The following is a 15,007-nucleotide window of genomic DNA, read 5'->3' as shown; positions in this document are numbered from 1 at the left end:
ATGCCCCCCATGCCAGGAAGCACTTGAGAACAGATTAAAATGCCATTGGGGCCCCATGAATGTCATTGTTTCCCCCTTCAGATTATAATATATGTTTGGCTTCAAGAGTCTTTCCATTCAGGATTACGAAGATAAGACAGATGAATGCGTGGCTGGAAAGATGGTGCAGAAGGGAGGGTTTTAGATTCCTGGGACACTGGGACTGGCACCTGTACAAACCGGACGGGTTGCATCTGAACAGAGTTAGGACGGAGTTTCTTGTGGGGTGTTTTGCTAGTGCTGTTGAGGGGGCTTTAAAATAACTTGGCAGGGATTTGGGAACCAAGAGAAAATATTAGAGAGGAATACCAGGGTGCACAAAATACTAGGAGGGACAGATAGCACTAGTATAGAGAATAGCAAGTTAATAGGTAAAGTCGGGGTGAGGGAGAAAGTAACAAGATCTAAATCAGGGTTACTGTGCATGTAGGTGAATGCAGAGAGTATAGTAAATAAGGTTGGGCAGTTTCGGGTGCAGATTGCCATGTGGAAATATAATGTTGTGGTGATAACAGAGACCTGGTTCAAGGAAGGGCAGAACAGGGTGCTAAAATTTCATGGGTGCAAGGTGTTCACGAGATAGGAAAGGAGGGAGGAGCTGGCAATATTGATTAAGGAGAGCATTGCAGTGCTGGAGAAAGAGGATGTCCCAGAGGGTTCAAGGACAGAATCAACTTGGCTAAAGCTAAAGAACAAAAGGGGTGCAGTTACATTGCTCGGTGTAGTCTATCGACCACTAACTAGTGAGAAGGACGTAGAAGAACAAATCTGCAGCGAAATTACAGAGAGATGCAAACATTATAGAGTAGTTATAATGGGGGACTTTAATTACCCGACTGTAGACTGGGACAGTGGTAATGTAAAGGGCGGAGAGGGGCAAGAGTTTCTACATTGTGTTCAGGAAAATTTTCTACAGCAGTATGTGTCCAATCCAATGAGAAAAGATGCACCCTTGGACCTGGCTCTTGGAAATGAGGTGGACCAAGTAGATCAAGTCTCAGTGGGGGAGCATTTAGGGGACAGTGATCATTGTATCTTAAGGTTTAGGATGGTGATAGAAAAGGACGATTGATAATCCAGAGTAAGACTAATTAACTGGATGAGAACTGACTCTGATGGGGCCAGAACAGAGCTGGGCCAGATAGACTGGAAAAAAGGATTGGCAGGAAAAACCGTAGCTGAACAATGGGCTACCTTCAGAAAAAGAATCAGTTCGGGCACGGTCAAGGTATATTCCATCGAAAGGGAAAGGTAGGGCAAACAAATCCAGAGCTCCCTGGATGAAAAAGGAGATTGAAATTAAGTTAAAGAAGAAAAAGTGCATTAAGACAGGTGTCAGGTAGACAATACCATTGAGAACCAAGAGGAATACAGAAGGTTCAGAGGAGAGGTGAAAAAGCATATTAGAGAAGCAAAATGAGATTATGAGAAAAGACTGGCAGCCAACATAAAGGGGAATCCCAAAGTCTTCTATAGTCAGATAAATTGTAAAAGTGTGGTAAAAGGAGGAATAGGGCTGATTAGGGAGGTGAAAGGGAATTTACACATGGACAAAGGGGCCATGGCTGAGGTATTAAATGAATACTTTGCATCCATCTTTACCAAGGAGATAGATGTTACCCAGGCCATGGTGTCGCTAGAAGGGTTCAAAATTGATAAGGAGGAATTGTTGAATAGACTCAGTACTTAAAGTTGACAAGGCACCGGGACCGGCTGAGATGCGTCCAAGGATATTGAAGGAAGTGAGAGCAGAAATTGCAGGGGCACTGGCCATAATCTTTCAGTCTTCCCTAGACTCGGATGGTGCCAGAGGACTGGAGAATTGCAAACATATTACGCCCTTGTTCAAAAAGGTTGTAAGGATAAGCCCAGCAATTACAGACCAGTCAGTTTAACTTCAGTGGTGGGCAAAATTCTAGAAACAGTTAATCGGGATAGAATTATTGATCACATGGAAAAATATGGGCTGATAAGGGAGAGCCAACAAAGGGGAAATCATGTTTAACTAACTTGCTGGAGTTTTTTGAAGAGTTAACAGAAAAGATAGATGATGGTAACGCGGTTGATGTGATGTATGTGGACTTTCAACAGGCATTTTGACACAGTGCCACACAACAGACTTGAGAAAAGTTTTTGCTAATGGAATAAAAGGGACAGTGGCAATGTGGATACAAAATTGGCTGAAAAATAGGAAGCAGAGAGTAATGGTCAATGGGTATTTTTCGGGCTGGAGGAAGGTTTGTAGCGGAGTTCCCTAGGGGTTAGTATTGGGACCCTTGCTTTTCCTGATAAATATTAATGACCTAGATCTTGGTGTGTAGGGGACAATTTCAAAGTTTGCGGATGATACGAAGCTTGGGAGCATTGTGAACTGCGAGGAGGATGGTGTGGAACTTCAATAGGACATGGACAAGTTGGTGGAGTGGGCAGATAGGTGGCAGATGAAGTTCAGTGTGGAGAAGTGAGAGGTAATGCATTTTGGTAGGAAGAACATGGACAGACAATATAAAATAAGGGGTGAAATTTTGAAGGGGTGCAGGAGCAGAAAGACTTGCGTGTGTCTGTGCATAGATCATTGAAGATGGCAGGATAGGTGGAGAGAACAATTAATAAAGCATTAGTATCCTGGGCTTTACTAATCGGAGCAGAAAGTACAAGAGCAGGGAGGTTATGCTGAATTTATCTAAGACAGTCGTGAGACCTCAGCTGGTATATTGTGTACAGTTCTGGGCACCAGATTATAGGAAGGATGTGAACACATTGGAGAGAGTGCAGAAGAGGTTTACAAGAATGGTTCCAGAGATGAGAAACTTCAGCTATGAGGATAGATTGGAGAGACTGTGACTTCTCCTTGGAGAGAAGAAGGCTAAGAGGAGATTTGATAGAGATGCTCAAAATCATGAGGGGGCTGGACAGAGTCGATAGGGAGAAACTGTTCTGGCTAGGAAAAGGATCACGATTGAGAGGGCAAAGATTTAAAGTGTTTTGTAAAAGAAGCAGATGTGATGTGAGAGAAAACTTTTTCACACAGTGAGTGGTTTGGGTGTGAAATGCACTGCCTGGAAGTGTGGTGGAGGCAGGTTCAATCGAGGCATTCAAGAGAGCATTAGACGATTATTTGAATAGAAACAATGTACAAGGGTGCAGGGCAATGGCTCTAGGTCATAATACTCATTAGAAAGTGGTGCAGACACGATCTGCCTCCTTCTGTGCCATTAAAATCCTGTGATTCATTTAAATGAGGCTTCTGCTGGACTCCGATAGAGTCTGTGTAAGTCACCAAAACCAGCAGTGTTAAAATCGCAGATTGGCTGGAATGGAATGGATAATGGGGCTGTTCCATTTTAACTGCCTGGCCCCATATTTTTCCTTCCCATTGGAGAGAATTACAAATTGGCCCATGTAGTGAGTTGAGGGAAAAATTGTCCTGTAAACTTTCTATAATAATTATGATCAGAAGTCTGCTAAATATTTTTGTGGGATTATTGGTGTGCTATTTGTGACAAATGGTCGCTTTACCTCGAGTGAGAACATATCTAAAAGTTGAGCTAACCCACTGTATAATTGCAGGCTGGGTTGGGGGTGGTATTGAAGAAAGGCGCAAGGAAATGTGTAAGGGGAAAAAAATAACTTGTCTTATGATGAAAGTGTTGAAGTATTAATTATCCTAATTACACTTGTTTTCTTTAACCAGCTGATGCCTTCTTTAAAGCTGCAATCAGTCTTGTTGCAGAAGTACCGAAGATGATAAACATAGATGGGAAGATGAGAACTTCAGAAGGGTTTCTTCAAGAGTTCCTTAGTAACTTCTTTTCCACGTTATTGATAGTGCCTGTAAGTATCCTTAACCGTGTAACTGGTTCCAAATTTGACCCAGAGTTTTTTGGGCAGAAGAGTGGTTGTGTCTATTGGGGAACCCACAGCTACCATGAAATGGTAGGATGCTGAACTTTGTCCTCAGTTCCTCAAGTGTTCCTTGTCGTGGCTGCTCGACCAAAGGGAAGTGCTCCGCTGTTAGGGGCTTCTAGGTTAACTTAGAATTAAAGGTTAATGGGTCTGTCAGCTATATCTCCAAACTACTCAATCTGTAGTTGAATAGGCCTGGGGCATATTGGTGCTTGCACTTTAGGTGAAACAGCATTAAAGGCCAAGGAATAATTGAATCAAAGTAGGTAGATGTAATTCACTCCACATTTTAAGCTCATATTCTATCCTCATCTTTAATCGTTAAATCAAAGTCTTATTTAGAAGCTTGATGCTAACAACAACTTACATTTAACGTAGTTAAAATTTCCCAAGACGTTTCACATGTTATCAACAAAATTTGACACCGAACTATGTTAAATATTAGGACAGGTGACCAAAAGCTTGGTCAAAGAGATTGGTTTTAGTCAGCATCTTGAAAGAGGAGAGAGAGGTGGAGAGGTTTAAGAAAGGAATTCCAGAGTGATCATTTGGAGTTTTCTGCATGAAATATCATTTGTTTGTTTCAAGAAGGCAATGTTTGGATAGTAACAAAAACAAAAATAGCTGGAAAAACTCCGCAGGCCTGACAGCATCTGCGGAGAGGAACACAGTTAACGTTTCGAGTCCAAATGACTCTTCTTCAGAACTAAAGAAATATAGGAGTGTGGTGGAAATATAAGCTGGTTGAGGGGTGTGGGACAGGTATCACAGAATCACAGTGCAGAAGAGGCCCTTCGGTTCATCGAGTTTGCACCGACACGTGAGAAACACCTGACCTACCTACCTAATCCCATTTACCAGCACTTGGCCCATAGCCTTGAATGTTATGATGTGCCAAGTGCTCATCCAGGTACTTTTTAAAGGATGTGAGGCAACCCGCCTCCACCACCCTCCCAGGCAGTGCATTCCAGACCGTCACCACCCTCTGGGTAAAAAGGTTTTTCCTCACATTCCCCCTAAACCTCCTGCCCCTCACCTTGAACTTGTGTCCCCTCGTGACTGACCCTTCAACTAAGGGGAACAGCTGCTCCCTATCCACCCTGTCCATGCCCCTCATAATCTTGTACACCTCGATCAGGTCACCCCTCAGTCTTCTCTGCTCCAACAAAAACAATCCAAGTCTATCCACCCTCTCTTCATAACTTAAATGTTTCATCCCTGGCAACATCCTGGTGAATCTCCTCTGCACCCCCTCCAGTGCAATCACATCCTTCCTATAATGTAGTGACCAGAACTGCACACAGTACTCCAGCTGTGGCCTCACCAAGGTTCTATACTACTCCAACATGATTTCCCTACTTTTGTAATCTATGCCTCGATTGATAAAGGCAAGTGTCCCATATGCCTTTTTCACTACCCCTCTAACATGCCCCTCCACCTTCAGAGATCTATGGACACACACGCCAAGGTCCCTTTGTTCCTCAGAACTTCCTAGTGCCATGCTGTTCATTGAATACTTCCTTGTCAAATTACACCTTCCAAAGTGTATCACCTCACACTTTTCAGGGTTAAATTCCATCTGCCACTTATCTGCCCATTTGACCATCTCATCTATATCTTCCTGTAACCCAAGACACTCAACCTCACTGTTAACCACCCGGCCAATCTTTGTGTCATCCGCAAACTTACTAATCCTACCCCCCACATAGTCATCTATGTTGTTTATATAAATGACAAATAGTAGGGGACCCAGCACAGATCCCTGTGGTACACCACTGGACACTGGCTTCCAGTCACTAAAGCATCCTTCTGTCATCACTGGCCCTCTATCCAGGTAGAGCTGGATAGAGGGCCAGTGATAGGTGGAAGCAAAGAAGGGATTGCCAAAGATGTCATAGACAAAAGGACAAAGGGTGTTGACGGTGGTGATATTATCTAAGGAATGTGCTAATGGTGACATTAAGGGTAGAAAGCAGGATGAACAAGTGACAGATGGCCCTAGTGGGGGTGGGGTGGGGGGAAAGGATTGAAATGGGCTAAAAGGTGGAGATAAAACGATAGATCAAAATAAATTTGAAAATAGGTGGGAAAAGAAAAACATATTTAAAAAATATAAATTATTGGAAAAGGGAGGGATCGGAAAGGGGGTGGGGATGGAGGAGAGAGTTCATGATCTGAAGTTATTGAACTCTGTGTTAAGTCCAGAAGGCTGTAGAGTGCCTAGTCGGAAGATGAGGTGCTGTTCCTCCAGTTTGCATTGAGCTTCACTGGAACAATGCAGCAGGCCAAGGACGGACATGTGGGCAAGAGAGCAGGGTGGAGTGTTGAAATGGCAAGCGACAGGGAGGTCTGGGTCATGCTTGCGGACAGACCGAAGGTGTTCTGCAAAGTGGTCACCCAGTCTGCGTTTGGTCTCTCCAATGTAGAGGAAACCGCATTGGGAGCAGCAAATGCAGTAGACTAAATTGAGGGAAATGCAAGTGAAATGCTGCTTCACTTGAAAGGAGTGTTTGGGCCCTTGGACGGTGAGGAGAGGGGAAGTAAAGGGGCAGGTGTTGCACCTTCTGCGCTTGCATGGGAAGGTGCCGTGGGAGGGGGTTGAGGTGTAGGGGGTGATGGAGGAGTGGACCAGGGTGTCCCGGAGGGAACGATCCCTGCAGAATGCCGCCGGGGGGGTGAAAGGAAGATGTGATTGGTGGTGGCATCGTGCTGGAGTTGGCGGATAGTGGTTTTGATAGTGTTTGTATAATGAATTTAGCACACTTCTCCAAACAAATCAGTAACAGCTTTGTGAAAAAAAAATGCTGACTTACTGAGACCAGCAGATATTGCCAATTCCATGTTAAGGAACAAACTTCTCTCTCCCTTTTCTGGTCTTCTCCAGTTTTAAGTTTATCTGCAATAATCATACTTCCTACTCCAAATCTGAAATCCTCATGGGTTTTATTAGGGTTATGTCTGTGTTAGCACATGATGAGGAGTGGTCAAAGAATTAAAAAGATAGATTGATTTTATGTTGCTTTCTAATTTACTGTAATCAATTTGCATATTAACCTGTAGTACACATTTTTGGACAGGATCATCCAGAGCAAGGTGTCCTATATTTAGTGAGAGGCCTTTTGAATGTGATCCAGGACTACATTTGGGAAGATCACACTGATTCGAAAGTGCGAATCTACATAAACGTTTTACATTTGCTGGCTGCAGCAAGTCAAGAAACTTACCTCTACCATGTAGATAAAGGTACAGTGTGTGCTTTTGAAGTTGTTTTGGACAAGATTTATTTTGCAGGAAAATGAACATTCGTCATTGTGCATAGTCCACACAGTGTAGAAGTAAAGCTAAGCTTGATATTTGTAAAGAAACGGTGGAAAATGCAATGCATATAATTCAAAAAGTGAAGGCTGTGATACCAGGAAATAATTTTCTGCATTTCAGCTTGCTGCCTGAAATACCAGGTGCATTTAGCAATTTAAAACGTTGTGCATATTGGTATATGTAGTAAATTGTGTGTTTAGGGTGTCTATTCCTATTTATTTATTTGGAAAAAGTAGGTAATGCTACATTTAGTTTTGAATTAAACCTTTGAGGTAGTTAAAGTTTCTGATCGCAGCAACAATATAACCTTTGGCATATAATAATATGAAGCACTTTTAATAATTGTTCTAAATCAATATGTTAAAGACTTCATTACATTTTAATTAAAGGACCTCTTTTTTTAGTAATAATCTTTGTTAACACTTGAGAAATTGCCTCCTAAAAAGATTCAACACAGAGCAATAATATTGGGCAAATCTTTAAGACTGAGCTTTTCAGAAGCCCATATTTGAGACAAAACCTCACACCAAATCCACGATGGCCAATTACTTACCAAGTATCTTGAGAAAAATTGTATCTCCAAGGAGCAATCTAAAATGTGGAGATTGCAGGGCAAATCCCGATTTTTTTTTTTTCCCCCCCTTGTGCATAGTGGGACAGGAAATGCTCTGTGTGCAATGTGAAATATGTTCACCTACAACTGCATATTCATTTTTAATTCAGTAGTAGACCAGGCAAATCTAAGCATATGACAAGTAAAGATGCAAAATAATTAGCATTATAAGACCATTCAGTTGCTGGCTCACTCAGTTGAAAGTCCAATATAGCAAGCAAAATTGTAGGAGATTAAAGAGGAGGAACAGAGACTGTAAGCCTTGTAATCAAGTGCAATAATTCCAACAAGATAAATAAGTAAATAACACTTCACATGTGGCCAGAGCTACCTGCTGATTCTGCTGACTTTTCAACTGCTGGTTTTGATCTTCATGCTACATTCAACCATGTCTACCCTGAACCTGAGTGGCAAGTCTGTGGCTGTGAATGCACAGAATAAAATATTTCCACAGTCAAGAATGACCTATTTTAGACAGAGATTTCCTGTGTTGTGTTGTAAGTGAATCACAATGAAGGAATTTTCACTGTAAACAGAGTTTTATTACATCCAAAGTCATTGTGAAAGTTTTGTGGCTCCATTTTCCCCATTGTCATTGGAGTTCACCCAAAGGCTATTGTATTATTCCTTTTTTGTTTGCATTGCAAAAGCCATACATTCCTTTCTGGTACAAAAACGCAACAGGAAGAGTGGCCCAACCAGGGCTAACAAAAGCAATTAAGGATAGTATTAGGTCCAAAGAGGAGTCATATAAAGTTGCTAGAAAAAGTAGCAAACCTGAGGATTGGGAGCAGTTTAGAATTCAGCAAAGGAGGACCAAGAGATAGATTAAGAGGAGAAAAATAGAGTAAGGAACACATAAGTAGACTGTAAAAGCTTCTATAAATATGCCAAAAGAGAAGGATTAATGAAGATTATTGTAGGTCACTTACAGTCTGAAACAGGAGAATTTATAATAGAGAGCAAGGAAATGGCAGAGCCATTAAACAACTACTTTAATTCTTCTTCACAAAGGAAGACACAGATAACTTCCCAGAAATGCTGGGGAACTAAGGGTCTAATGAGAAGGAGCAATTGAAGGAAATTAGTATAAGTAAAAAATATAGTGTTGGAGAAATTAATGGACTGAAAACTGATAAATCCCCAGGCTTGATAACCTACGTCCCAGGGTACTAAAGGAGGTGGCCATGGAAATAGTGAATGTGTTGGTTGTCATCTTCCAAAGTTCTGTAGCTTCTGGAACCGTCCTGGCAGATTGGAGGGTGGCAAATGTAACCCACTAGTTTAAAAAAGGAGGGAGGGAGGAAACAGAATATTACAGATCGGTTAGCCTAACATCAGTACAGGGAAAATGCTAGTGCCTGTTATAAATCCACGTGATAACAGGACACTTAGAAAATATCAACAGGATTAGACAAAGGCAACATGGATTTATGAAAGGGAAATCATGTTTGACAAACCACCTAGAGTTTTTTGAGGACATAATTAGCAGAATAGACCAGGGAGAACCAGTGGATGTGGTATACTTGGATTTTCAAAAAGCTTTTGATAAAGCCCCACAAAAGAGGTTAGTGTGCAAAATTAAAGCACATGGGATTGGGGGTAATATATTGGCATGGATTGAGAATTGGTTAGCAGACAAGAAACAGACACTAGTAATTAATGGGTCTTTTCGGAGTGGCAGGCGGTGACTAGTGGGGTACCACAGGGGTCAGTGCTTGGGCACCAGCTATTCACAATATATAACAATGATTTGGATGAGGGAATCAAATGTAATATTTCCAAGTTTGCTGACGACCCAAAACTTGGTGGGAATGTGAGGGGTGAGGAGTATTTAAAGAGGCTTCCAGGTGATTTAGACAAGTTGTGTGACTGGACAAATACATGACAGATGTAGTATAACATGAATAAATTTGAAGTTATTAATTTCAGTAGCAAAAACAGAATGGCAGAGTATTATTTAAATGGTAATAGATTGGGAAATGTTGATGTACAAAGGGATCTGGATATCCTTGTACACCATTCACTGAAAGCAAGCATGCAGGTGCAGCAAGCAGCTAGGAAGGCAAATGGTATGTTGGCCTTCATTGTGAGAGGACATGAGTACAGGAGCAAGGATGTCTTACTGCAGCTGTACGGAGCCTTGGTGAGACCACACCTGGAGTAGTGAGTGCAGTTTTGGTCTCCTTACCCAAGAGAGAATATATTTGCCATAGAGGGAGTGCAGCAAAGATTCACCAGACTGATTCCTGGGATGGCAGGTTTGTTGTATGAGGAGGGATTGGGTTGACTGGGCCTGTATTCACTGGAGTTTAGAAGAATGAGAGGGGATCTCATTGAAACATATAGAATTCTGACTGGGCTGGACAGACTGGATACAGGGATTGTGTTTCCTCTGGCTGAGGTGATTAGAAAAGGGGTCAGTCTCAGAATACAGGGTAGGCTATTTAGGATCGAAATGAGGAGAAATGTCTTCACTCGGAGGGTGATGAACCAGTGAAATTCTCTCCCACTGAAGGCTGTAAAGGCCAAGTCACTAAATGTGTTTAAGAAGGAAATAGATTTCTGGACTCTTAAAAGCATCAAGCGGTATGGGGAGAGAGTGGGAGTATGGCGTTGGGATAGAGCATCAGCCATGATCATGTTGAATGGTGGAGCAGGCTTGAAGGGCCAAATGACCTGCTCCTGCTCCTATTTTGTATGCTGCTATGTTTCATAGAGTAGCTTCATCTTAGCTAAAGAACATAAATAGATACTGCCATGTCTTTTAACCAGGCCTCTATTACTTGAGTTTCCACGTGAGCCTTTTGGCTGCTGCACTGGACCCCAAGTCCATCACTTCTATTTCCACTTTTATCTCCGTCCCGCCTTTCTCTTTTCTCTTATCCCTTCTAGGCCACACTCTTGTGTCATCACGCCTCCTTTTATTTCTCCTCTTTTGGGTACTCTGCTCCCCCAAATGCTTAATGAACTCTTCAGCACACCTTCACCTAGCAGAGCAATGGACGCCCCAGGGGTTGTTATCCAGTGACTAGTTCACCGCACAGAAGGTCTTTGGGTAAATGCCCATCATCCATCCAATGAATGTGACTGAGCCAGGCAGGCATCGTTGGCTTAGCAATGAGTGTATGGTGATGGAATTAGCATGCTCTGAGTTGGTGACCATGTCCTGCCAAGAGATGCCAAGGAAACATCAAAGACAACAAAGGTAGAAATTGTTCAACCTTTTCTCCTGCCTAGCACATATTGTCCAGACCTCACTACAGTAGAAGCGTGTGCACCTTTTCCTTGGCTGTTAGGTGACCAAGGCTAAATAGCTTCTAAATGTGTTGTCATAAAACCAATGAATTTGTTACATTTCAAGATTCTGTGGCTTTGTTTTCCACAGATTAGAATCTTGATGTGTATATTGGGTTAAAGCTTGCTTTCAAAGTGATTGGCCTATCAAGGCAGCCCCAAGCTGCTCAACAGTCAGGAATATATCAGCCTCACGGTTGTTGAAGGCAGCCTGGCTTTTTGGAGAAAATAGATACTCCGTAGGCAGTCACACAGTAAAATGCTTCAAAAGACAGTGGACTACAAAAAGTGTGCTTCTGTCCTGGGCTGTCGGGCAAGTGCAGAGAGATTATTTTCAAGTTAATTTAGAAGAGTTATCCAAGTGGGGTAGTATTGTGCATTCATTATATTCTTTTATACAATTACGCAAAGCCAAGGTATATCAATTAATCTGAACAGCTCTAGTCACACTTATTGTTCTATAGGTTTCTCTCTACTCTCCAATAAACCAGCTATGATTTGAATTAAACTGTGCCTCATCAAGTGTTAGCTTGGCTCCTCTTCGGAGGGATTGAAAAAATATACTGAATGATACAAGTATCTGCTCTCGTTGGTGAGGGGATGCTATTGTTACGTCCCCAGGATATGCTCTCATACACATGATATGGCACCATCAATGAATTTACACAAGATAGATGCACTATCCATTTAATGAAGCAACTAAACACTGAAGCTGAGGGATTTGGTATAGTATCTGTTGTCTGTCTGACAACAGCATTTTACTGTTGAAATGTGACTTGAATCATGTTGTTAAGCTTATCTGAAAACTCTCTTGCGTTGCAGTTGATTCCAATGATAACCTCTACGGAAGTGACCCCAAATTCTTGGCTGAAATTAATAAGCTATCTGAAACTCTGATTGGACAAATCTTGGACCATCTCAAGACTCTTGGAAAAGATGAGGTATTAATCATCTGAAGTTAACAGTATGGTTTTAATACAATTTATTTAAAGCACATCATGAAAGATAGCCTTGGTCATGCATCATTGTACAGGCTAGACATTTTATACAAAATGTGTAATATGTTGGACAGCACACAATGCTTCTTTATTTTTCAAGTTACCGACCCAGTACTGCCCTCATATTCATAATTTTTGACAGGGGTTGAAATTGGCTGCTTGTATGAGCCAGCTAGGAGCTACTCATTGGAGCTATGGTAACAGTTAGATTTTCCTGCAGATCAGTTCTAACACTCTCTTTGAATTGTTTAGAATATGTTTGTTTTAAGAGATGAATAATTTGAGGCTACAGATTTCACAATTATCTTTTAATAATCTTTGCTCATCCTCTACAAAACAAAGGTGGTAGAGCTGAGAGACTCGGTGAAACCTGTCCCTTTTGAGATGCCCTCTTCCAAAAAAAATGTAATGATTTGATCTCTTCCCCACCCCCCCCCCCCCCCGCCCACTTTCCCGGCCCTTTCTGCATTTGGAATGTTCTCATGGAGTCATCACGTCAGATGTTTGCTACCAAGATGGATAGTGAAATTTCCTGACTCAGCAGACCTGCCTCAGCTTAAAGGGGCCCTACCTGTTGGACCAATTTTCGCTCTAGGGAGGTGGTGGTAGGGATAGAATTGGGCTGACTGACCCCAGAAACAGATCGTACATGGCCAGGGCGACAGGCAAGTGCCAGGGCGGGCTGGTTAGAAAGCCCGTCTTGGTTCTCTGGGTCTTTGTCCAGTTGTTTCAAAAGGTGGTAGGCCCTCTAGTCCTTGCCCTTCATTCCCCCTCCATAGCCCTCTCCAGTATCCACAATTGGTAGACCTCAGGAGCCATGTGGAGATGAAAATAAACTTCTAACAATCTAATGTAGCCCTCATTCATACGCACTTAATAGTGAAAAGAATCCCATTCGTGAAACACATTCAAAGCTTTTAAATCTCCTCATGTGGTCAATCTGTTATAAAACCAAACACACTTCTATTCAGTAACCACATCAAATATAGTCTATTTGAACTGTCAATCAAACTATGAACTCATATACCCCTGCTGAGATAATGCTTTTGTGGCTTTTGAAACTCAACCAGGCATTCATAATGATATAATAAAAACCCTTGGGAAATGTCATCAAAGAACTATATTGAAACTGTGGAACAGGTGGTCATTTTTTTCTCACCTACATCAAATGGCCTGTCAATCGAAGCAGTCCAGCAAATAGTAGTTTTAACTCTCACTGACTGCTTCAACCTGTTATTTTATCCGAAGTTTAAAGAGTGGGGGATTTTAAACACTTCAGTTCATGACACTTAAACAGAGCTTCACTGCCCTTTAAGAGCATTTATGTCTATTCCATTAATTTATGAATTCCACACGGTGGGTTAAAGACAGCTGAAACGCAGTCTGTTTGAACTCGGCAATAAGTTCAAATAACCCTGTTGAGTTTAGGTTCCCTGCCTGTATAAATTGTGCCCCCGTCCCCTTACCTTGCTGGCAAAAATTCAATCCCTTTGAAATGAGGGCAGGACTTCCACATCCGGGTCCTGCCGGATTCATCCCAACTCTGCGAAAATCAGGCCCACGCTTTTTTTTTCCCTATGCTTTATGCTGTATCAAAAGAAAGATTTGCATTTCTATAGTACCTTTCAAGACCTCAGGACATCCCAAAGCACTTTACAGCCAATGAGGTACTTTTGAATTGGAGTCACCATTGTAGGAACTACAGCAACCAATTTGCGCATAGCAAGCTCCCCCAAACAGCAATGTGATAATGACCAGATGATCTGTTTCTTAGTGATGTTGATTGAGGGATATTAAATACTGACCGAGACACTGGCAATCAGTCCCCTATTCTTTAGTGGGATCTTTTACTTCTTCATGAGACACTAACTGGGACACGCTTTAACGATTGTCCAAAAGATGCCACCTCCAATAGTGCAGCATTCCCTCAGTGATGCACAGGAATGTCAGCCTAGAATTTTTGTGTTCAAATCTTTATAATGGGATAGGAACGCATGACCTTATGGCTCAAGAAGTGAGAGCTCTGCCCACTGAACCATGGCTGACAATCATTTACAAAAATCTAAAATGTTTGTTGCCTATATTACCAAGTCCAAGGAACATAGATGAAAACGAAATACCTTTTCCAATAGTAGATTTACATGCAAAATATCTCTATTTGAACTTAACTTTGGTCAATGTGACATTAATCAGAATTTTAAAATGAAAGGAAGAAAAACAAGTTTTCAGCAGCCTTATTAACAATTGCTAAGGTTGAATCTAAAATGGGAAACTGCTTGTCCAAAGGGATCTGCTCCCACTCTTTAATGAGACAATTCAGAAAAGAATGCATGAGAGGTAGCAATAATAAGTTCCAGTTCCAGCAGCTGATACAGAATCCGACGTGAAAAGACCCCCCCACTAGATTTCAACACTCAAAATACATGCAGAAGAACAGTTGATAGTGTCTGTGAAAGAATGGGGAGTTGGATTGGGCACTTAAAAAAAAAACTTGCAGGGTTATGGGGGTAGAGTGGAGGAGAATGGAACTGACTGGATTGTTCTACAGTGAACCAACAATACTTGATGGGCCAAACAGTCTTCTACTATCCCATTATGGCTCTAAGAATCAGATGATGCAATCTACTTGGAAAATGTAATTATCTTGGTAGTCAATTTGCAGACCAGATGTAGAACCTCGTCATGGATGATACTGCTGGTAACCTCTGAAGAAATGAAGGTACCCAGAATATTTCAAGATCAACTCATCCCTCATCCTTGGAGAGGGTTTCAGTTGCCTCTGTTGAGATTTGAGGAATCTACCAACTACCACATTCAACATGCAGTGATTTTGATA

The 15,007-nt window shown here is 41.8% G+C and overlaps 1 protein-coding gene across 5 annotated transcripts in view; it reads left to right on the top strand.

Annotated features, from left to right (window-relative positions):
• The window catches only part of vps35l (VPS35 endosomal protein sorting factor like), a 172,689-nt gene that overhangs the window by 138,765 nt on the left and 18,917 nt on the right, over window positions 1–15,007 (top strand). For all 5 annotated transcript variants that reach the window (XR_005945298.1, XM_041206353.1, XM_041206352.1 and 2 more), the window contains 3 exons: window positions 3,734–3,873; window positions 7,023–7,188; window positions 11,996–12,114. Coding sequence is in view for 4 of the 5 variants with exons in the window: in XM_041206353.1 (XP_041062287.1) it covers window positions 3,734–3,873; window positions 7,023–7,188; window positions 11,996–12,114 (425 nt within the window). In the remaining variant the exon portion in view is untranslated. The remainder of the gene's footprint in view (window positions 1–3,733; window positions 3,874–7,022; window positions 7,189–11,995; window positions 12,115–15,007) is intronic.

This window comes from Carcharodon carcharias, chromosome 15 (assembly GCF_017639515.1).
Source record: "Carcharodon carcharias isolate sCarCar2 chromosome 15, sCarCar2.pri, whole genome shotgun sequence".
NCBI lineage: Eukaryota > Metazoa > Chordata > Chondrichthyes > Lamniformes > Lamnidae > Carcharodon > Carcharodon carcharias.
Note: the sequence above shows the minus strand (reverse complement) of the source record. Positions and strands in the feature narration are given on the sequence as shown.